We start from the raw sequence: 23524 nt of genomic DNA, 5'->3' as shown, positions 1-23524 counted from the left end.
GCCTGGTCGACGGGGACGCAGGAAAAAAATAGGACATCATAGAGATAAAGTTTAATGAGAAAAAGATGTCTAGAAGCTCCAGAAAAAAAAATTACAAGAAAGGAGATGGAATCATTATTTTCTGATCTTCAAATTTTAGAGTAACCTATAGAGAAAACCCAAGAAAGACTTGCTATGCTTACAAATAGAATAATGCCAATGTTATCAGCCTTGACGTTTTAGAAGTAAACTCATGGATCACTGAAGCCAGAAGCTGGAACTAAAAGGTTGGAGTAATTTTAATAGCCTCATTTTACAAACCACAGGGTCAAGAGATACTGCCCATATTTGGCAGAACAAGACATAGGTTACTCAGGCAATCTATAGATACAGTCACTGAAAATAGCAATACCCCTCAACCGGGAAAAGTAGGGAGGGGAATGGCTATGGTAGAGGGAGTTGAATCCTCACTCGCAAAAGCAGAATGTCGGTGAACACTGTGTGAAAGCGGGAAGTCTAGAAACAGCAGCATGTGTGTGCTACTGAGATGTATGGAGGTACTCACCAGAGGAAACAGCTAATAGTTGAAAGGAGCAGGGCTGGGGGAGAAGGTGTGGGCAGGCGACTACTGCTTTTTATTAACGTCAGGGATACGTTCTGAGAAATGCATTGTTAAGCGATTTCATCATTGTGCGAACATCATAGTGTGCACTTACACAAACCTAGATGCTGTAGCCTACTACACACTAGGCTCTATGGTACTTATCTTATACGACCACCTTGGTATATGCCGTCCACCGTTGACTGAAACGTCATTATGTGGTGTTTGACTATATCATAAGCTTTTGTGGTCTACTTGATTTTTCTAGCCATGTGCAAGAGATGGTAACAAATTACCCTTCTTCTTTCTCCTTTTTCTTCCGTGGCCTCCTGTTTCCACCCAGGTCTCATCCACTTCCTCCATCCATTCATTCATTTAACAAAAGCATCCTGAAACTGTGCAGGGTGAGACTCTGGGACTCAGAGATGCCCGGGAATGAAGGGGCCTCCCAGCCTGGTGAGCACAGCCCAGCCGGCCTGGAGCCCAGCCTCTCTCCTAGTCTCAATGCCAGGCTCGGTGCATGGTTCTCTGCCCCAGAAAGACGGGGAAGGGATGGCAGGAGAGGCCCCGGGTGTGAGCACAGGTAGCAAGTGGGTTAAAAATAGAGGCTCTAGAATGATTAAAATTAAGCATAAATAAATTTGTTAAGCATTAGTGACAATGCGTTTTCATAACAAATCATCATAGAGTAATTCCTCATGTATCTGACATTGTCAGAGAAGGAGGCTTTTTCCATGTGGGCATTTTCTGCCCGACCGATCTTTACCACTGATTTGAGCATTTTGGATCAGAATCATTCCCAGATGAATAACACACCTCCCTATGTCCTCAGACAGAATGCCAGCTGACATCCGTGAGCCTGAAGGGCCTTGGGGCACATCCGTCCAGCCCCCTCCATTCACAGATGGGGATTTAACCTTTTCCTGATGACAGAGTCTCCAGCATGAGCACTGCTCACAGCTCTGGGCCGGAGCACAGCAAAGTCCACAGATGCCCAGGTGGTGTCAGAACCACTCAGATCAGAGGCCGGCCTCTGGGCTCTCTGATTTCAGCCCTGGAGGACCGAATGACCCTCAGCTTGAGGACTCACAAAAAAGGCACTGGGCTCGCCACTCCCGATGACCCACTAGGCTCACATGCCGATGCCCCGTAAGCAGGTCCAGCTTTTCCTCTCCTCTCAGACCCCCAACACCACCACTGCCCAGACTCCCATGGCCTGGGGACCACAGGGAGGGCCAGTGCCATGGAAGAGACAGGGTGGTGCAAGGCCCAGAAGTCACAGCAGGAATGGTTACTCAGCTCAGGAGCCCAGAGGGGCTGCCTGAAAGGCAGAGATGAGAACTAAAGACAAACATGCAGATGACCAAATGCCACCAACACGAGTGGGACAAGGGACAAAGGGTGGGCACAGATCATGGGGAAATATGAGGTTCTCCATCCCACCCCGCAATGTTTGTGATTAGGGCCCAGGTAATTTCTAACTTCATCCCTAAATGGAAGCTGTGATAGGGACTATTATGGGCTGAACTGTGGGTCCCTCAACATTCATAGGTTGAAGTCCTAACCCCCAATATCTCAGAAGGTGACTGTATTTGGAGAGCAGGTCTTTAAGGAGGTAGTCAAGATAAAATGACATCCTTAGAAGGGCTCTAATCCAATATGACTGATATCCTTATAACAAGAGGAAATTAGGACACAGACAGGTGCAGAAGGAAGTCCGCATGAAGGCAGATGGAGAAGGCAGCCGTCTGCAAGGCAAGGAGAGAGGCCTCAGGAGAAACCAACCTGCCGGCTCCTTCATCTCAGACTGCCAGCCTCTGGGAACTCTGAGAAAATAAAGTTCTGTTGTGTAAGTCCCCAGTCCGTGGTCCTCTGTCATGGCAGCCCTAGCAAACTAGCATAGGGACTAACACTGACATACAGAAAACACGTGCGTGGAGGTATGGGCAGGTACAAAGAAGGATGCCCTGTTTACGGCATCGCTCAGATCTTCCTGTCTAGACCTGGAAGTAACCATGGAGAAGCTATGTGCATTTTATAATTTGAAAAACTCTAAGGTATATGCTCAACGAGCATGCTCCGGCTTTCCACAGTGACACATGTAAGGGCCTGAGATCTTTGAATCCTGAGAAAAGATCAAGGCTGTCTGCTTATGAGCTTATGAATCTGGCTCCTGCCTGAGGTCCAGGTGGCCATCTTCATCACTAAGTCATAACTCCTCAGCGGAGTGTATGAAACTCCTGTCGCGTCACACCCTCCCACCACCACCCGCTTACAGCCCACCCACAGGTCCCCAGTGCCCTCAGATAAAGATAAAATCTATGGCCTGTCTGCACTGCAAGCCCACCACGTCTGGCCCTTGCCTGTCCCTCTAGCAACATGGCTTCTGTGTCCCTCTTCACGCTGGCATTCAAGCTGCCCTGGCCCTCAGAGCCTGGACACAGCAGGCTCCCCCCTGGCTCAGGGCCTTTGCACAAACTGTTCCCTCAGTCTGGGATCCTCCTAGCCTAGTTAACTCCTACGGCCCTTCAGATGGAGCTCCAGCATCCCTTCCTCAGAGGAGCCGTGCCTGACAACCCCTCCCCACCCCAGCCCTCGCGAAGGTCCCTGTCATCCCCTTGTCTCCACAGGGTGACTGGTTATTACTGTCCGCCTCCCGCGCTGGGCTGTAAGCTCCACGAGGGCTGAACGACGGTGTGTGCTCAGCCAGGGTTGGGCGGGGTTGGCGGGAGGGTGCGCTGTCCCACGTGTTTATCTCCAGACAACGTACAGAGACCCTGGGTCAGGACAGGGACCCCAAACAACGCAGCTAACCCTAGCTGGACATAGGTCTTATCCTTAGGGCTGTCCTGCAGCTGCTAAGCTTACAGATCTGAATGACAGCCCAGCAAAACTGCCGCTGCTGGTTCCAGAAAGGAAAGAACAGAGAAGGAAGGAGGGGAGGGAGGCATATCAGTATTTATTGAGCACCTGTTGTGCGTGCTGGTATGGATGTAGACTAGTGGGCTATCTGCTTTCACATACGCTATTGGAGCTAGTCTTTATGGCAACACTTAAAAGCTAGGTAATAGTGCCCCCATTTTTATAAAAAAGGAAAGGCTCAGAGAGGTTAAGCAATTAGGACAAAGATACAGAGCTGGTAAAGCCCAGAGTCAGCTGCGGATCCCAGGTTTGCCTGACTCCAAGGCCCACACTACCTGGAAATCATGCCAAATGTCTAAAGGAGCAACGGCTCCTGCCTGTGGGCCATGGACAGTGGTCCCAGGATCATGTCAGGGGCCCATGGACCCACGTGAGCACCCAAAACGGCCCGACCCTGAATAAGCTCTATTTCTTCCATATCTAGATATAACTGTTTTCAAATAAACACACGTTTTGTCATGATTAATACAACACAAATTCCTCTGAATGGGTTTCCTGAATTCCTGCCAGTCCTATGAGGGAGGGAAAGCTGGGGTAGGCGCACACACAGCTCGTAATGCACTCTTCCTCCCACAGACTGTAAAAGAGCCATAGGTGATATGATGCTGAGTGGGGAGGGGTGAGCACAGTGCTATTTGTGCAAAAAAAAAAAAAAAAAAAAAGTGGGGCCAGCCCCAGGGCATAGTGGTTAAGTTCTTGTGCTCTGCTTTGCTGGGCCCACATTCGTGGGTTCAGATCCCGGGTGTAGACCTACACCCATCAGCCACGCTGTGGCAGCAATCCACATACAAAATAGAGGAAGACTGGCATAGATGTTAGCTCAGGGCTAATTTTCCTTAAGCAAAAAAAGAGGAGGATTGGCAACTGACGTTAGCTCAGGGCGAATCTTCCTCAGCAAAAAAAAAAAAGTAAGGAATAGCCATACAAGGGTGCTGGCTTACGCATGGAGTCTCTGGAAGGATGCACGAGGATAGATCAGCTGCCTCTGAGAAGAAGTGGGGGGCTGTGGGAGGGGAATTTTCACTGTACACTTTTTTGTACCACTTGAATGTTGTATCATTTAAATAATTTATAAATTTTATTAAAAATTTACAAATTTTTAATGAATAACATTTTTAAAAGCGCATAGCAAGAGGATAGCGCTTAACCCTCAGCTGAAGTACTAAATTTCAGGTGAGATGCTCCTGTGCCCTCTTGGATTTCTGTACAAGAGGAACCCAGTGATGACTATCGCAGAGACTGGTAATTGAGCTGGGGGCTGAAATGCCCAGTCAGCAGAGGGGACCTTGCAAATCTGGCCCTTTTTCACAAAACACGCACAATCATCCTGCTCCAGCCCTCCAGGGCTTTCCAAATGCCAGGGCCCCGGGGGAAGCAGACCTAATTCTTGCTCTATCGGGATCCACCACGCTTTCCGTTTCCTTCTGCGCTGCCCCACCGGGTCCCCGCCCTGCCCAAGAGGACATGCACCACTGTGCACCCAGCCCCCAGCACCCACCCCAGCCACACTCACATGGACAGCACCTTCACTTCCAGGATTTCGTGCCTCAGCTCCAGGCATCTTGTGGAGTTGTATTCAAAGGGGCCCTCGTAAAAATCAAAGTACCTGGGAATCAACAGGGACAGAGGTTACTAGGCAGAGAAGCTGGCCGGACTTTCGGGAGCCTGCGAGGGCCCTTTGGAGGATCTGTTCTGGTCAAGTTAATAGAGCAAACCAGCCCTACCCCAGCAGATGACCTGGTGGGGGCTCTGGGACCGCTGTGGCCCTCTGGCTCCATCACTGGGGGCCACTTACCCACAGCACCCCACTACCCTGGGAGTGTAAGCCTTTACGGGGTGTGAACCATTTCAGCAAATCATGACATTCAGAAGAGGTCTGGTTCCAAGTTGGCGGCCGCGAAGGAGAGGGAAGGAGGAGGACCACCCCCCCCCACCTCCGTGCACGTTCCGGCTCTCGCTCTTCCCATGATCAGAGTCACCGAGGAGGCCGCCCTGGGAGTCGGGCAGTGGGGCGGCTGCCTTCAGCCGGTCCTGCCCTCTCCTGCCCTCTCCTCCTATCTCCTCCTCTTGGGAAAGCATCACACAGTGACAGCCACAAGCATAGCTGAGATTTCTACCGCTTCTCCTTCTGTACAAGCATTTCCATTTCCATTAGCTCCCCGGATCCTCATGCTCGCGCTGTGACTAGGTGAGACTGACATTTCCTTTGCCCCATTTGGCAGCTGAGAAAACTCAGGCTAAACTGATGGAGCTCCAGGTCACACTGTCAATGTAGGGCAGGGCCGGCTCGGTCCAGGTCCCGCTGCAGAGGAGCCCAAGCCCTTTCCCACTTCAGGGTCACTTCTGCAGCTCCATGCAGAAGAACAATACCAATTTCAGCCAACGCTTGCTGAGCCCTCACCACGGGCGAAGCACTTGACGTGGATGCCTTCACTTTTAATCTTTATAACCAGCCTACAAGGAAAGTGATCGTCATCGGCACCAGAACAGGTCCGGGAGTTAACTCACTTGCCCAGAGCCATACAGATGGCAGGTGGCAGAGCTGGGACGTGAACCTGCACATTGACTCAAGGCTGCTCTTGTCCACTCACTTACAAGAACAGCTGGCCTCCCACAGCCACATCTGACAGTTCGTACCAGCCTGGGGAAGGAGGAGCATCTGCCTGACTGGGAGGGTGGGTGGAGGGCTCCCTCAGACATAAAACACAGCAGTTCACGGCTGGGCTTGGGCACAGAGGTAGCGGGGGGCTTCCCAGGGCAGGAGCCAGGGGCACCCTCTCCTCACAGCCTCATTTTCTGGAGCTTGTTCGAAAGAGCCTGGGGCACACGAAGCTGGGAGGGTTGGATCCCATGACAGCCTCAACACCAGAGAATCAAGAAGCCTGCAGAGTCAAACCACCCCAAACTTGGGGTCATTGGCCTCGCGACAGATAGCCCTGGAGAATCTGAAGGGGGAGTGGCACCCTGCGAGTCATGACCAAGGATTCAAAATAAAGTCATTCCTCAAGCATTTCCCAGAAACCTTCCCCCAACGCGGTAGCAGCCCCTTCCCGTGAATTCTCACATGCCTGCCTTCATGTACAAACTCAAGTATGTGCTGCTTTAGAAACACAAAGACATTTTACCCAATAAATTGGCTGCTGTTAAAATATTTGTATTTTAAATAAACTTTTAAATTTCATGTTTAATACTTTTTTAAAACATTTTATTTATAAATATTTATTCTTAATAATTTTAACATAACATAATAGCTAATCTTTAAAGTATTGTAATTATATATTTAGGTAATTTGAAATAATATTTCAAAATATTAAAACATTTAAACAAGTTGGCTCCTATTTACAAAATAAGTTGGCTCCTTGTTCTTGTGTCACAAAAGAATTGAAATGGAGTTAATAAGAACTAGGCATTGAAGATCCCCAAAATATCACTGTCACCTTTTTCCCTATTCCCCTTGTGCTTTGGAACGCCTTTCTCTGTCTTTTTCACCTGGCAAACTCCTATTTGATCCTTCAGTACCTAGCTCAAATGCCTTCACTTCTGGGAAGTCTTCTCTGACCCCAACCTCAAGAGTCCCTCTGAACACTAGGTCTTAATTAGAGCAAATAATATTGCATTATAACAGTCTGTTTATATACCTGTCTCCCCTTCTAAACTGTGAGTATCTCAAACACAGCCACTCTCCCTTTGTTCTATCTGTACCTTCTCTTCCACAGAAGCTGGGAAGCTAAAACCTACATTTCCCAGACTCCCTTGCAGCTAGGGTTCTGGATGCAACTTAGGTTGAACCAGTCAGAAGCATTTGCATGAGACTTTGATTCAGAGCTGTGTTATAGAAGAAGAATGACAAGGCTTAAGGCATTGTTTTGCTGGTACAGAATGTGGCAGAGGTGGCATGACTCTTGGAAACTGCAGTGGTGGCAGCACCTTCCTGATGATATCAGAGGCAGAAGTGTTCACAGTGACCTCACTTCACAAGGCAGATGGGGGAGGTGTTCCTGGAAGCTCAGCCTAGGGTCTTTCTTCAACTTTCCGAAAGATTCTGAGCTAGCAGTACCTTTAATAAATCCCCTTCTGCTTTAACTAGCTAAAGTGGATTCTTTTATCTGCAGCTAGGAACAAGGGTCACCCTGGGGCCCCCCAAAAACCCCACGAGCTTGGCTCTAACTCATGTCGTTTTCCAGTCACACAACAGTGAGTGAGGTCTGGTGTCTTATCACAGAGATCATCTTTTGCAACCAGAATTTAAGCCCTTTGGAATCCACTGGGTCATCTGAAGCCATGACCTCAGGCTGCAACCAAGAAAAGCTCCAGATTCAAATGCTGCCAGAGAGAATTAGGAGAAGCCTTATCCTAGAGTTCTCAGGGAGTGGGGAGACTAGCAGACACACCTCAGATGTGCCTCTAAACCAGCTGTGTGACTTTGGGTAAATCACTTCCCCTCTCTGGGCCCCTTCTGTCTCCTCCTTGAAACAATCTGTTTGAACTAGGTGACATCTAAAGGCCCACCCAGCACTAAAATACAATCCCAAGGTTCCCTCAGGGCTTCCCACTGACTACCCAAGCCAGAAGGACACCATGAATTAATGATCCACAGCAAACAGAAGGAAGAAACTCTCAAAGGAAGTTAAAACCAAGCAGCACCTCCCTTCGATCAGCCAGCCCTCCACTGCCTCTGCAAGGCTGTCCCTGCCTTACCTCCGCCAGCCTCCACTCGGTCTGCCTTTCTCCTGAATCCCCAGCATCCCTCATATACCCTACTAGGCAGGACAGCGATTCCAGATGGCCCTGTGCTGTGTGTTTGGTGGCCATCATGTAGAGAGGCTTCCAGAACTGGGTTGACATCCCTTCTCTGCCCCTCATTAGCCACCTTAGGCCCATGATTTTTCTGAGCTTTAGTTTCCTCATCTGTAAAATCAGCATTAAAAAAGTAGTCCGTGTGAGACAGGGCTGAGACAGGATATTGATGAGAATTTCGGGGAAAGCACTAGCCCAGTGCCTGGCACACAGGAAGTGCCCAAGAAACGTTCATTCCCTTTTTTCCCCTTTCTCCTGTCATCAAAGGGCAAGAGCTGCCAGCAGATGCCCAGCGAGTCAGAGACTTGCTTACAGTCCCTCAGCTGGTTGCTGGCAGAGCTGAGTCAGCGATGAATAACTCAGGAAGTTTCTCCACCATCTGGATCGGCTGGCATCCTCCTTCTGCTACTATTAGTAAACCTCTCCCCTGCCACAATGTGATAAAGCCCACGCTGAGTTCTGCTCGGATGTGGGGATGTCCTTGATCACGTATCTCTGCTGCAGCTCCGTGGATTAACTGTGTGTTTCTGACGTTTTGACATCTGGGGCCTTGCTGACCCTGGAGAGACTGCCCCTCCCAGGGCTGGCCCATTCCAGAGATGGTAAATGACTCACTGGCCTGCGAGCACACCCTTCATATGCAAACCAACCAATCCAGAGCTTCCATTCCACCACCACCACCTCCTCGCACACTCAGGGCCACTCTCCCCATCCCTAATCACCCTAGGGCCAAGTGCAAGAAAACTAGGGACAGTTCCCACGCCCCAGAGTCCACTGAAATTATTCAAACGAGCCCCACCCAAGCCTGTTCACCTGCCACACCCATTCCTTCCACAGAAACCACAGTAAAGGCTCTTGCCCACCTTTCTCCTTTGCTCCCTCCACCTCCTGACCAACTCTGGTGCTTCCCCATGTGGCCCTAAAGAACACGGTGTGCCTCCTGTTTCTAGGGATCTGGGAGAATGAAAAGTCCTTCCTTCATGACAGGCATCTCCACGTCTGTGTGTCTTACTATACCTGATTATAAGAAATCCCAGGCACCCTGAAAACACTCCACATGGTACTTCAGTCAAGTCATCAAAACTGCTCCATGCCTGGGTCGAAAGCTTCAGTTTTCCCATCTGAAAACGGAGCTCGTAGCCCTTGCTTCCTTCTCCCTTCCTACTTGGGCTTTGCTTTTTTGGGCTGTACTCTCCATGTAGGTCTCTAGAGATGACTGACTTGAGGAAATAAGATTGCAAGAAGCACTGCCACACTGGGTCACCTCTAGATTCTGCTTCTGACAGGATGCCCAAGGACCGCAGCCTAGAAGAAGCCATGGAAATCCCTGCTTGGTCTGGATATAGACCATTATGCAGACATCAAAAATGATGCTTAAGTTTTTGTGCGTAATGACATGGGAAAATGCTCACAAGATAATGTTGAGCGGAAAATGCAAGTGACAAAACTGATCCCCCCCAAAATTATATATACGTACATGGATGCACGGAAAATGAGAAAGACTGTGACGAAACATTCATAGTGCAATTCTCTGAGTAATGGGATTATGATTTTAAAAACACTTTTCTGTATTTTTATAAGTTTTCTGTGATAGAGTCATGATTCCTTTACTATTGGAAATCACTAATAAATGCTCTTTTATTTTAAGTCACAGATCTCTCTCTCAATAGCTCAAGCTTCCCTTTAACCTGCTAGAAGATTGCCAGAAGCAATTTCTCCAACCTCCTTAATTCTGTGAGCTTTTCAAGGTGAGTTAGCCACTGTCTCTTCTTTCAATTCTGGAAAGATTATCTCTACCCAGCTCAAAGGGGAAGGGACCTTGGCTTCATGTTCAGGCATCTCACAGGTATAAATAGTTTCAGCTGGTCAGATCAGAAGCCCGGCTCATCTCAGATGCCACTTGACTTCCGGCAGCGGGGTCTGATGCTGGCGCCAGGCTGCACCCATCCTGCCTGCTGTCTCTGTGCCGTCAGGGACTGTGGAGGGCAGGGCGGGGCAGTCCTGGCAGCCTGATCAGCAGGTAACGGCCTCCACTAAGTGAAAAGACAAACACAGAAGTGACCGCGATGGTCCTGAACATCAGTTCCCCTCCTCCCACCCAGACTTGGGCTCTAGCTCTGCAGGCTGAGGAGACTACGTTTCAGGATGCCCGGGGGCTGGTGTGCAGAGAGTCAGGCTCTGTCATTCCTACCAGGCTTTCCCCACGAGCCTGCCCCACAGAGGCCTCCCCTGTTGTCCTGAAGACCCCATGGTCTTCCTTGGGGGGCACAGCACTTTGAGCCCGGGGCAGCCACTGGCTGGTACCAGATGAAACCCATGCACTCAGCTTTCTATCTAACAGGCCCCTTCCTCCCTAGGCGCTGATGGTGTTCAAGAGAACAGAAGCCTAGGGAGGTCCCTGTATCACGCCGGAGCATGCCTGTTAGGGCCTCACCAGCCCCCAGAAGCAGGGAGTTGCCCCAGCTCAGCCTGGGCTCCTGTCAAGCCTGGGGCAGAGAACCACAGAGTGGCTTATTTATTCCACACTGGGAAGGAACCCAGTGTGGCTATGGCACCTCTGTGCAAATTAGGAAGAAGCACCTTTTCTCCAGATGAATTAAGCCACATCGAGGTACATGGCTTATCAAGTGAGAGTGAGCTGGATTTCAGCCCCTCTTGAGCCCTTGGCTGGGTATCTTTGGTCAGTGCCCACCCTAGACATCCATATATGGCAGCCTGATACTAGACTTTTTAACTTTGTCTTGCTTAAGCCTCTCAACAGCCCTATGAGGCAGGCATTATGTCCCTGTTTTATACCTGAGACAGATGGCAAGAAGTAAAGTAACTTGTCCAAAGTCACTCAGCTAGTAGATGCTGGCCCCGGAAAGGGAACCTCAGGCTGGTACGAGCCCGGAACCCATGTTCTTAGTCACTTCAGCACACTCCCTCTCCCTGACTCTGACAAGCCTTGGTCATGGGGGGCAGGAGGGCGAGCGCTTCTCACTGAGCAGCCCCTCCCCCATCCAAGGCCGCCAGCCCTTCAGTGAGCTCAGCGCTATTTCTAGAGCCAGAACAGCTGCCACCTCGAGACAGCACACTATGAGAGCAAAGGCACAGGAATCAGAGTCTGAAAACCGCGGCCTGACAATTCAAAGGACTGGAGTGTCTTCCCAAAGAGGTGCGGAGACAGGCAGGAGGGGCTCGGTGGCAAACAACAGCAGGTCACAGCCATTGGGGGGACATACTGCCCCTCCCCGGTGGCCGAGAGATCTGGCTCGGACCCCTGCCTGGACCACAGCCCTCTCTGGGCCACGGTCTCCTCATCTGTCCCCAGGAATCCCCAGAGCTGTTTGGAGATATCACAACTGAAAGCTAAAAAGCCTGACGTTCTCAGTGCCTCCCTTGATAGTCTCGTGATTGATCTGCTCCCAGCGTAGACATCACTGGAGTGTCATGGGGTGGGGGTTGGGGGGTCAGGGGCAAACCCTAATGCGAGATCCACTCCTCCTTCCCCTACAGCAGTTCTGCATGGCCCCGGATGCAGTGTCCCGACATTCCCTGCAAGAGGACACATGTGGTGGCCTTATTTCTGGGCCAGACCAGGGAGCCCTGCCAAGCTCCCCTTGTAAAATTCAGTTCAACAGCCTGGAATGCCTCCAGGTGTCTGAGCACCGGTCAGTCTTCCACACTCGTGTCGTCCCTACTGCTCCTGGGGGGAGTGCCACCCCCCCCAGGTGCCCACGCCAAGAGCTGCATCCTAGTAGCTTCCTCCTGCTTCATCTCCTACCCAATCTTGCTTCTTCCAATTCCTTAGGAGGACTCCCCTCCATCCTTGTGCCAGGGATGTGTGTCGGTCTTCTTTTCCAATTCGCTCTTCTTAGCCTCTGTCTGGAATACTCTTCCTGGCTGAGTCTTCCTAGTTACTACCTGCTCATTCATCAGAGGTGAGCCCAAGGGCCAGCTTCCTTTGGCAGCCATCCCTGCCCTCCTTCCTCCACGCCCACAGCCCCAGGGAACACCTCCAGCCCAGTCCTGTGACACTGGATCACGCGCAACTCCTCCACTGCCTCGCTGTGCCCTCAACGCAGGGCTGTTTTCCTCTTTCATTCACCACAGATTTACTGATCCACTACTCTGTGCCAGGTACAGTTTTAGGCCAGGATACAGTGATGACCAAGCCAGACAAAATCTCCACCCTCATGGCCTTCCACGAGAGGAGACAAATAAAATATTAATTCAACAGAGTGCCAAGTAGCAATGAGCTCTGTAAAAGGTAAGGCAGGACAGGGGATGGAGGGTGCCTGGAAGAGTGGGGGAGGGGTCAAGGAAGACCTCTGTGAACAGAAGGCATGAATAGAGGGATGGAGCCCTCTACAGATGTGCAGGAAGAACATTCTACAGAGGGAACCGTGAATAAATGCAAATGTTCTGAGGAAAGAAAAAGCCTATGAGCTGCAGGGACAGCAGCCAATGGGCCCGGGGGGGGGGGGGGGTGTTGGTGGGAAGTGAGAGGATCGAGGTCAGAGAGGTGAGCAGTGCCAGGTCAAGCTGGCCTGTGGGCCACCCAATACAGCGGAGCATTGAAGCAGGGGAATAACAGCATCTGATTTAAAAGTTCCCTCTAGCTGCTGTAGGGAGAACGGCTTGTAAAGAGGGAGAGAAACACGGACACAGGAGACTATCACCATGTGAAAAGATGGTGGATTGTACCACATGGGAGCAAAGGAGGTGGGGAGGAGACAGACCCAGGAAATAGGTTAGGGCTAGAAGCAGCAGGACATGCTGATGCTAGGATTTAGAAAGTGAAAGAGAAAGAGAGAAATCAATGGTAACTCCTAGGATTTGGGCTTGGACAACTAGTTGGATCATGGAGCGTTTAAGGAGGTGAGAATGAAGGAGACGAACAGGTTTGGGTGTAAATCGGAGGTTCTTAGGCCATGGTAAGCTTGCAATGACTTTCGACATCCAAGAGGCGAGAACAGGTAGGCAGTTAGATACACACATGAAGCCCAGTGCAGAGGTCCAGGCTAGAGATACACATTCCAGTCAAGGGAGAAAGGACTCGAGGAGGTCCCCAGGAGAGACAGCACACAGAGGAGAGAAGAGGGCAGAGGACGAGCCTGTGGTCAGCTCTGACATTCAGATGGTGGCAGGGGAGAAGGAGTCAGCAGAGGAAGGTCTGTGGCTGGGAGGAAAACCCAGAGAGCCCCATGACGCAGACGCCGAGAGCAGAGACGGTTTCCAGGACAGAGGGTCAGCACTGTCCAAGGTCAAGGAGGTCAAGGAAGAGGAGGATGGAGATGGCCACACTGATCTAGCAACTAGGAGGTCTTCGGTGATCTTGACAAGAGCAGAGTCAAGGAGTGGGAAGGCAGAAGCCCCACTGGCATGGGTTGAGGCGAGACCAGAAGTGGGAGATGCTGGAGACGGTGACTGTGGAAATCTCAACGTGAAGGAGTGCTGAGTGAGCACAGTGGACTGAATGTCTGTGTCCCCCCCAGATTCACGTGCTGAAATCCTAACCCCCAATGTGACAGCATCTGGAGGGGGCGCCTTCAGGAAGTGATTAGATCATGAGCGTGGAGTCCTCATGAATGGGATTAGTGCCTTTATGAAAAGGACCCCAGAGAGCTCCCTCACCCTCCTTCCACCATGTGAGGACACAGCAAGACAATGACAGTCTGCAACTGGAAGCGGGCTGTCACCACAACTATGCTGGCACCCTGATCTCGGACTTGCAGCCTCCAGAACTATGAGAAATAGCCTGTTGTTTGTAAGCCTCTGGGTCTGTGGTACTTTGTTACAGCATCTGCACCATCTGAGGCAGCGAGCGTATAAAGACTCGGTCCTGGGTGGCGGGGAGAGAAGAGGATTCCTTGACACGTGAGGAACAGCTGGAGGAAGGAGGAACAGACTTAAGTGTTCTGTGAGGCTCCAAAAGGCAAACCTGGGAGCCCCAGTTGAGTGTGAGGGAGGGAAGGTTTATACACGGCCCAAGGAGGCCCTTGTTGGGGAGGAGGTCTCTTTACGAGGCTCGGTGAGCCCCATAGTCCACTGCCCCAGCACAGTCTTCACAGCCATCCAGGAAGGAGGTGTGGGCTGTGCATGGCTACAAGGAATGGAAATTGGGGGCAGCCTCAGGTGCCTTATCTGCTGGGTGTCCCCTAAACTGCTTATCAGGTGGATGCTTGGTCCTCCCAGCCTGACTCCAGGCCCCTTTTCTTTCCATCCTCCATTTCTTTTCCATCTGGGGAGCTGACCTGGGGTGAGGAAAGGGTGAGGCCCTGACAGGTGCCAATGATCGTCTGATCTGCAAACGAGGCCCGGAGAGGGAATGCCTCCTACCCAGGAGGTCCACTCCAGGACCCCATCAGTGACTGAACAAGGTGGGGGTTCTACAGATGAGGAAACTGAGGCACAGAAAGGTTCATGTAAGTGGTTATTTGCCCAGGAGACTCAATTCAGACCCAACTAAGGGCCTCAAAGCTCAGGGACCAGGGGAGTTCGGGGACCGATGCCATCTGAGGAATCTGAGGGCATCAACAACCCCGCCCACGGACAGCCTCCTCCGTCTGTCCGAGAGGGCCACGTCAGGTGCGTGGGAGGAGAGGCGGAAGCCATGCCATCTTTGTTTTGTTTTTCCAGCACCCGGTCCAGAACAGTCTGCCAAACCTGACTCTCCAAATTCTTCCCAGCTGGAAGGAGCCCAAGAGCTTCATCCCCTTTTTTTTTTGTCCTTTTCTGCAGGAGTGAACAGTGACCAGAAGGTTTATGCTAAGCCAGCCCACACACACAAGGCAGGCGTGCAGACCCACTGCCACCCCGGCCCTCAGCAGCTGTCACCACGCCTCAATGTCCACCATGGTAAAGTCTGTCCCTTGGGGTTACCTTGCCCCCGGGCTCCTCTTGGAAATGCAGAATCCCCAGGAGCAGGTGGAAGGAAGATTTTCTCAGGGATCACAATCAGGAAGGCCCTAAACACTGGGGCTGAGGGGGGGACACAGAAGATAAAAAGTGGGCAAGAGATAGGAGAGGGGGAGAGAAGAGACCATCTTGCCTAGAATATGCACCTAATTACCTACTTAAATCAATATGGCCATGTTATTATGGCCTCACAGCTAGGAGCAGAGGTCAGGAATAGATGGCATGAGAGGACGTGGGAGGGGAAGCTGAGGACACCCAACCTAACCCTGGATGATCTGTCCACAGCCCAGCAGGAATCCTTGTGGCCAGCACAGCCCATTCGTGCTGGGACTCCAGAATCACACTGAATGAGGTGTGTTCCAGCTCCACCCCTCACCAGCCGGAAGTGGTGACTCAGTGTCCTTGTCTGTATAATGGGGGCAACGACAGCAGCCACCTCCAAGGCTTGAGGGTGAGGATTAAATGCAGCAATACACGTCAGGTGCCCAGCAGAGTGCCTGGCACACAGTCAGCCCCCAAGAGCGCTCAGCCATGGGCATCGCGCATCGAGATCCCAGCCAAGTCTCGCCCCTCCACGGAAGCGCCTCTGACTCCTACACTGAGCTCTGCAAGCACTCGCCATCTGTATCACACGATTTATTACCTAATTATACACTGTCTTGAAACAATTAGGGAACAATTCAATACAGCATAATAAAGTGCTAAATTGAATTCAGTCAAGTTCCTTCCAGCTCTGCACTATGACGATTCCAAACCCCATCTTGCACAGTGCATGCTAGACGCACACACAGATCTCAGCCAGAGAGAAGGGCTCTGGCCCAGGCCCTCCACGCTCACTCAGCTCACTCTTCTGTGCAGCCAAGAAGCTCCTGTGTCATCAGCGAGGGGTTTGCTCTTTCTCCTGTGGCTGCTGCCACCCTCCCACCCGGGAAGTCCCCTGCACCCCAACCTGGAGCCCAGCAGCACAGGGAGACAGCCGTCCCAGGAACAAGTAGTTCAGGTGGGTGGCAGCCTGGGCCAGCTCTGCTCTAGATAGCTGAGTGTCTTTGCACACCGCCTCTTGCCATCCCATCCCAGACTGGGAGGGCCAAGGCTGTGCAGAGCCTCAGACACGGAGCCAATGAGGTCAGCCAGCCAGGCCACCTGTGGGCTGTGTCTGAAGCTAGAGGGTCTGGAGGACCCTGAAGATGCATGCACGGGTGGTCCAGCCCAGGGCTTGAGATTTGAGGAATACCTGAGCAAACCACAGAAAGGTTTATGTGCACTTGCTGGAGAGTTCTCTGTGTGTAAAGACAGAAAGAGCCTTTGGCCAGACACTTCCTACAGAACAGAGAGTTAAAGGGGCTATCAGGGAAAGCTTCAAGGAGGAGTTGGGGTGGGAGGTGGATACTGGCAGGAGGACAAGGACTTGGACGCGGAGCAGGATCAGGCTGGCAGAAGCTGAGTGAAGCCCTTCGTGCTGTGGCTGCGGGCCAGGCTGAGGGTCGGTGCCTGGGGACTCCTGCCTCAGCTGCCCTCAGCCCCTGTGACCGGGGGGCCTTTCCCTGGGACGTCGTGAGGCCGTGAACGCAGCACTGCCCACCCGCAGGATCAAGACCACCAGGGGTGGTGCTGACCCCCACAGCCCCACTGCCCCACTGTGGTCACTGGGCGGGCAGGTGGCTGGGCCAGGCCAGAGGGGTCGAGCACTGAGCTGGCCACAGAGGACAAGTGTTCTCCCTCCCTCTCCTCCCCATCTACCCTGCCCAGAACTGCAAGGCTCTGTGGGGAGGGTTTGCAGTCAGTCGGTTATTACAGAAGTACATAATCTGCCTCCACTGCCTTCTCTCTACTTATCCACCCCCTCCCCGCTCTTCAGTCTCCCTTTTCCCACTCTTCTACCCAGAACTCTCAGACCACCCTGCTACCTGCTCTTCTCAAGAGAGAATTCTGTGATCATTCCAAACTGTGAACGAGTTTATGATTCCAAAGTGTTTCCCTTTTCTGGGGATCAATTTCCAAGGACAGTGCCAAGAGAGGACAAGGTTTAATCCAAAGGAATAAATCTCTAAGGGGGAATTCAGGGACACTGACCTTTGCTTTCTTACCAATAGCCTTTACTGTGTCCCTGCTTAATTCATTCTTTTATTCAGTTAACATTTACTGAGCACCTACTTCGTGCCACACTACTACCACTTCCTGCTTGTTCAAAGCACCCACTTAAGTAGAAGCTGATTTAAAATTATTCCTATCTACTCATTAAAGCAGTTCCCTTGAGGATGCTTATGGGACAACATTTTTAGACCTAGACTTGAAATTAACAAAGCTATATGTCCATGTATATTTTATAACACACACACTTTCCAACTTGGCCTGGACTTCCCCCAGCTCACATCCAACGAGAAGACCTGACCACAGCCTTTATGAGCACGATCTGGCCCGGGTTTCCTTTGCGGTCCTGTTTGGAGTTTTCCAGACCTATCATTTGGACCTGCTCCTTCTCCTTGTGGCTCCGGGTTGAGTAGACAATTTGAGTCATTTGCTTTTATTGCCCCTCTTTATCCTCTGGTTATATATGGCACCTCCTGATTTCCCTTCCAATGCTGTTAACAATAAATGATAACAGGTTGTACCACACTCCAACACACCCCACAACTATAGATAGCAAAACATGCCCCACGCTGAATCATCCAGCAGGTGAGCAACACCCCGAAGCTCGTCACGTATTCCAGGCACAGAGAGGCGTCCACTGGGATGGTGACTTTCACTCTGCAGAGCACTTTCCGTGGCATCCTTGTTACACCCTCCCCCAACTCCTGTAAATCTGCTGCCAGGAGCTGTCCTACCTAAAGAAGGCTGAGGTGAAAAATCTCCAACATACGGATCAGTTATAACTATATTAACCATTATTTCCCACATGTGGGAACTACACACATTGTGGTTCCTCACGTATATGGGTACTTTTGGGGCCAACCAGAAATTGGGATCTAAAATTGGAATTGTCCCAGAAAAACTTGAGATGTGTGGTCATCACCTTTTTTTCTGGGACTAAGGGAGTTCTTGGTCAAATGGCAGCTCCCCAGAAGGAAATCAACTCAGCTGGTGATGGCGTTGAACAAAGGCTGCCTTAATTCCAAACCAAACTGACAGAGGCCAGCAGTGTCTCTGCCCACGACGGACCCCTGCTGACCTGTCGGGGGAAGGGGAGGCTGGCCTGAGTCACTGAGAGAGGGAGAGAGGAAGGGAAAATAAAGGGAAGGGAGACAAGAGAGGGAGGACGAGGGAGGGAAGTGGAGGAGAGAGGCCAGAACTGGGGACAGAGAAAGAAAAGTAGACCAAGAAAGGGTGGCAGGAAGAAAGGGAGAGAAGAGGTGGGGCGAGAGAGGCAGAGAAATTAGAGACAAAATTGTGGAAAGAGAGAGGAAAGAGAAAAGCTGCTGGCAGTAGAAACAGTTAGAAATGGAACTTGTGCAGTGGTCTCAGGCCAGGGTTGCCTGCCCAGAAATGGCCTCCCAGGGGCCTGTCCCGTCTTGCTTAGTTGATTAGCATTTCCTGGCCAAAACCTCTCAGTTACCTAGAACACCCCCCATCTGGGTGGGCGGGTCACTTGGCAAAAGGGCCAACATAGGAGGCTCAACATATGGAACAGACAGATTGGACTCCACACTCTCCCTGGGTGACACCCCAGGGGCCACACGGCTGGCCAGGGTTTCCACCGCACATAGATGGAAAGAACTATGCTTTTAAAAGGCCAGAATAAGACCCTGACCCCTGAGGCCTCACCCCACACTCCAAGGCCTGTCTGGGTTTCTGACATGGGAGCCACATCTTTTCTTTTTCAAAGCATTGAACAAAATCACATGTATTGGTGGACCCTGAAAAACACGTTTACTTCTCCTCTGTGGGATCAATTTAATGTTTTGGTGTCAAAACTAACAGCAATGAAAACTTGGGCCTCTTTCCCAAGGAAATAGATCTGAGAGTTAGCTCATATTTAGAAAAGCAAAAATTAAGGAACCAGTTTTTGGAACCCATCTGGCCACACCCAGCTCCAAGCAGACAGAACATTCTGCCTTGCCCCAAAAGTCCCCCACAATGCCCTCCCAGCAATGACTGTCCTTGTCTGAGAATAGTCCATTTTCGTTCATTCAACAAATATTTACTGAACTCCTACTCCTGAACATATAAAGTGTCCTTAATTACTGATTTTAGCTCCAAACACTATAGCAGACCAAGAAGAAACAACCACATGATTGTACGAAAGTCAAATCTCTTGGAAACGGTTCTTCCCAGCCAAAGTAAGCCTTGCCTGTGGGCAGAGTAGGAGCTGCCTGAGCAGTGGGATTGCAGAGGAGCAGGGAGCCCACGCCCAACACCCGCCCCCATGCCACCCGCCTCCGATGCCACCCACCCCCCGATGCTACCGCCCCCCCACACCTACACACTTGCGGGCTGAGATCCGAAATCCCTACAGTAGGAATGGAGCTAATGCCCCTACCTCAAATGGAGGCTTGAGACCCAGACTCCCCGCCTCCCTCAACCCCCACCCCCCACAGAGAGGGGTCAGTGAGTCCCTACTTTGTTGTGGCTGGGTCCCATCCCTCACCTCTCATGTCAAAGGAGATAAGTGGGATCCCAAAATGCAGTGAGTTCTGAGCCACTATGTGGAGCCTGCTTCTTCCCTGAGGGCAGCTCTGGGAGTGAGCCATGGGGCAAGGGCTGCAGGGTCACCCCAGGATGGGCTTCCTCCCTCCCTGGTCATTCGCCGGGGTCTGTACCTGGAGCTGCTGGAGTCACTGCCGCTCTGCACTCCTGGGTCGTCCGTGACATTAAAGAGCCCCGTCCAATTGGCCAGCTGGTCGCCACTCTGCCAACCAAACTGGAGGCCTCTGGCAAGAGAACGAGGCAGTCGGTACTCAACGCTCACGTGCTAGGTTCGGTCCGTCACCAGAGAGCCACGTTCTATCGTTGTGCCAAGTGACACATCCACCTCAATCACGCATTTAGTGCAGACGAAGGTGACATACAACCATGAGGATGAAGGTAATAAACCGGGCCCTTTACAACGTTCTCTGCTCATCCACATCCACCCCCTCATTTTGCTTTTCCCGCAGGCTGAGGTCATACTTGTACACCCAGGGAAACTGAGGCTTGGTGAGATCCAGGTCTTCTACCTCCTATGTGGCACATCCCTCAGTTCCCGCCTTAAAGACTCAGACAGACGAGTCATCGCCCGGCGGCACTTTGCGGTCCTCAGAGGCCCAGACACATGCAAAGCTTTGAAGGAAATCTAGTTTTCCCACACCTAAGGACCCTCCTCCTGGTTTAAGATGATGGACTCAACACACGTGGTTATGTCCGCTCCCTCCCCAAACTGACTGAAATGACAGCAAAGGAATAAGGGCAGAGCACGGGGAGGAAGAATAGGAGGGGGCTGGCGACAACATTCTGGAAGATGAAAAGCAGATGGGTAATTGCCTTAGACCAGAGAGAGTAGAATCCTGTCTACCTGTAAGAAGCAAATCTATCTGCCAGGCGCAGCTCAGGAAAGGTCAGGAATGGCGGGTACCTGGGACCACGGAAGGCAGGAGCACAAAATGGAGCTAGAAGCAGGAGGATTGTTCTAGGTTTGTATAAGGAGCAGTTTGACAGGCCCCCAACACACACACACCCAGGTCCCCATCCTTAAGGCCAAGCATTCTGGGCACTGCCCCCCACCACCGCCCAGCCCACAGATGTTAGGAGGTTCGCTCTGTGGGGTGTTGACCCAAAGAAGGTCTGCACGGTTGTCCTCATATATACAGAGACACTAAACTGAAAACAGCCGAGTTGACCTGAAAGTCAGCTTCCTGGGTGCACATGGCTTCAGAATGCTGGTCCCACCCATCGTGCCCTGCGGGATTGGCTAGGGAAGGGTTTCATTGGGGGCCGGATCACTGTTTGTTGTGGGGCTGTCCCGCGCACTGCGGGATGTGGAGCAGCATCCCGGGCCTCTACCTTCGAGATGCCAGTAGCACGTCATCTCCCACCCTCCCGCTGTGATGATCAAAAAAGGCTCCAGACACTGCCAGGTGTCCCCTGGGCAGCAAAATCTCCCCACTTAGGATGGAAGCACTGTTGTTAGACAATGCCCATTGCACAGAGCTCCAAGGAACCTTCTAGAGACTGGCTTACCCTTAAATATGAATGAGCCGTTAAAGACCCCTGACATGTAAGAAAAGCTTTAACTTGAAAGGCAGAGAATAAAACAAACGGGATAAAAAGGAACTCAGGGGAAAAGAGACAGATGAAAGGAAAAAAAATTTTAATAAAACCCTCATAATAAATAGCCTCTAAGCTAAGGGAACGGGACAGCGATGGTTGTCTGGCCCACCCATATCTGCCACAAAGGAGCTGAGGGACCTTCGGCAAGTCTCCACAACTCTCTGTTCCCATCTTTCAAGTGAGGAGAACTGGCCCATGTCTCGAGAGTCCTTGACTGAGAGGATCATGAGCTGAGCTGGCTCCTCGATGCCCACCCACCTCCCGCCTGGGAAGTCCAGATCACCTCCCAGGCCTGTGAGCCTGAGTTCCAGCCAGACTGGGCTGAGGAGGCCCCTTAGGGCCCATCTAGCCGAAGGCTGCTCACATGAGGTGCTTGATCGATGCTTTGCTGAGTGACCCTGATTCTCTTCTCACACTCTCCAGGCTCCATGGCAGAGGGGAGCTGGCCCAGGAGAGGAAGAGGCACAACTCACAGGACAGAGCCTGAAGCCAGAGCCAAATGTGTCCATTTCTTAGTCCATTCAGAAAACAGCAAGGCCCTTGCTTCCTCCTCCCTTTTTGTCCCATAGTCCTACGCTTTTTCCACAAAAAAAAAAAAAAAGACTTTTCCATTATCCAATATTTTTAATATTATTAGAGCTGCTGCCTTTGCTGTAGATCATTTAGCGATGAAGTTTTTATATAACACAAATCATGGACTATAGTAAAATGAAGGGGCTTGCCTAAAGAATCTCTGAGATCCTCTCCCATTTTGATTAAAGATCCAAAGTCACAGATTTCTAACATGGGACTTGTGGCACTGGAAGAGGCCAATAGAGATGATTTTATAGGGGTGCAGGGTGGTGGCTGCGTCTGGAGCTCTCCATTCACAGTGTGTGGGTAACTGCACCACCTGCCATTGCATATGGTGGGCCTGGGGACAGGCGTCAGCAAGTGCCCACTCAGATGTGGGAATCACCAGGCAGGTTGAGCCAAAGAGGCTGAATCTGTGGGTGTGGGGCACTGGGCACTGTGGACGCTTGGGTTTCCTCAAGAGCCAGAGCCCAGGACTCCAGGCACAGAGTGGGGCTCAGCGTGCAGCCCAGATCACCAGAGGACTGGCCAGGGGCCTCAGGATGAAATGGCATCTGCCTCCCATCCTCACAAGCCCCCTCCGAGGAAGGTCATGTGTCAGGCGGTGGCCTCCTCGGGCTCTGCAGGGGAGACTGAAGCCGCTGTCATTCCTACATTCTTCAGGTCAGTAGAGGACAGGAGGGCAGCCACCTCCTAGCTGTTTCCAGATCTTCATGCATTCCCTGCCCAGCCAGCCTGAACAGGGCCATCAGAGGGAGCTTCCTAAGAAGCATGCCAGTAACATCCCTCCTCTGCTTCAGAACCTTCCAAGAATCCCCAATGCCAAAGGACAAGGTTCCAAACCCTCAGCTCAGAGGCCCTTCCAGCAGCTGCCTGCAGCTCTGCCAGCACCCCAATGCAAACATCTGCTCCGTGAGCCACTGTGGCATTTCGACTCTCCCACCTTAGCTCTTAGCATTCCCACTCCCCTCACCCCATGCCCCCACTCACCTAAATCCCACCCAACCTTAAAGGCCAGCTAAAGTGCCTTCTCTCCCCTGAGCCCCCTGGGCCCGCTGCCTCGGAACCAAGTTAGAACTCTTCTCATAACTGCTCTGGCACAGCTCATTCTGCCCTGAGTCCCTGGTCTCCTTTGCCTACCTCTCTGTGAGTGTGTCATCCCTACCCACTTATAGTGCTCTCTAGAGAAGCAGCATATCTAAACCTGAGACAAAATTGCCTCACCCAACGTCCTTTAAGCAAGTGGAGTGAGGAAAAGGGGCTGACTCGGGCGCCTTTAGGTTCCAGAACTCTGGGATCCCCCCCTCCCCAGGGTCCCCCTTGAGGAAAATTAGAGCAGGAGGTTTTTGCTGTCCCAGGAAAGAGGCAGAAACAGGAGACAGGGCAGCTGGGCACACCCTGCAGATTGCTCACTGGGTCAAACCCTCCTAGGATGGGAGAACGGGTTGTGGACACAGAGCTATTCCCAAACTCTCACCCCAAGAGATGAGTTTCAGGATACAGAAT

At 51.6% G+C, this 23524-nt stretch overlaps 1 protein-coding gene and 1 long non-coding RNA gene across 3 annotated transcripts in view; one reads left to right on the top strand and one right to left on the bottom strand.

Annotated features, from left to right (window-relative positions):
• ST8SIA5 (ST8 alpha-N-acetyl-neuraminide alpha-2,8-sialyltransferase 5) overlaps nucleotides 1–23524 on the bottom strand; it is a 62881-nt gene that overhangs the window by 17418 nt on the left and 21939 nt on the right. Inside the window, exons 2-3 of one of the 2 annotated variants that reach the window (XM_070513113.1) lie at nucleotides 19960–20070; nucleotides 5016–5108 (exon numbers count right to left, since the gene is read on the bottom strand). In XM_070513113.1, coding sequence (XP_070369214.1) covers nucleotides 5016–5108; nucleotides 19960–20070 — 204 coding nt within the window. The remainder of the gene's footprint in view (nucleotides 1–5015; nucleotides 5109–19959; nucleotides 20071–23524) is intronic. The other variant, XM_070513114.1, reaches the window with a different exon arrangement.
• Nucleotides 12317–15908, top strand: LOC139045766 (uncharacterized). Its single transcript, XR_011504855.1, has 3 exons — nucleotides 12317–12551; nucleotides 15026–15142; nucleotides 15488–15908. It is a non-coding gene; the product is annotated as an uncharacterized lncRNA (long non-coding RNA).

This window comes from Equus asinus, chromosome 7, assembly GCF_041296235.1.
Source record: "Equus asinus isolate D_3611 breed Donkey chromosome 7, EquAss-T2T_v2, whole genome shotgun sequence".
NCBI classification, from domain to species: Eukaryota; Metazoa; Chordata; class Mammalia; order Perissodactyla; family Equidae; genus Equus; species Equus asinus.
The sequence above is the reverse complement of the archived record's forward strand: the minus strand, read 5'-3'. Positions and strand labels throughout refer to the sequence as shown.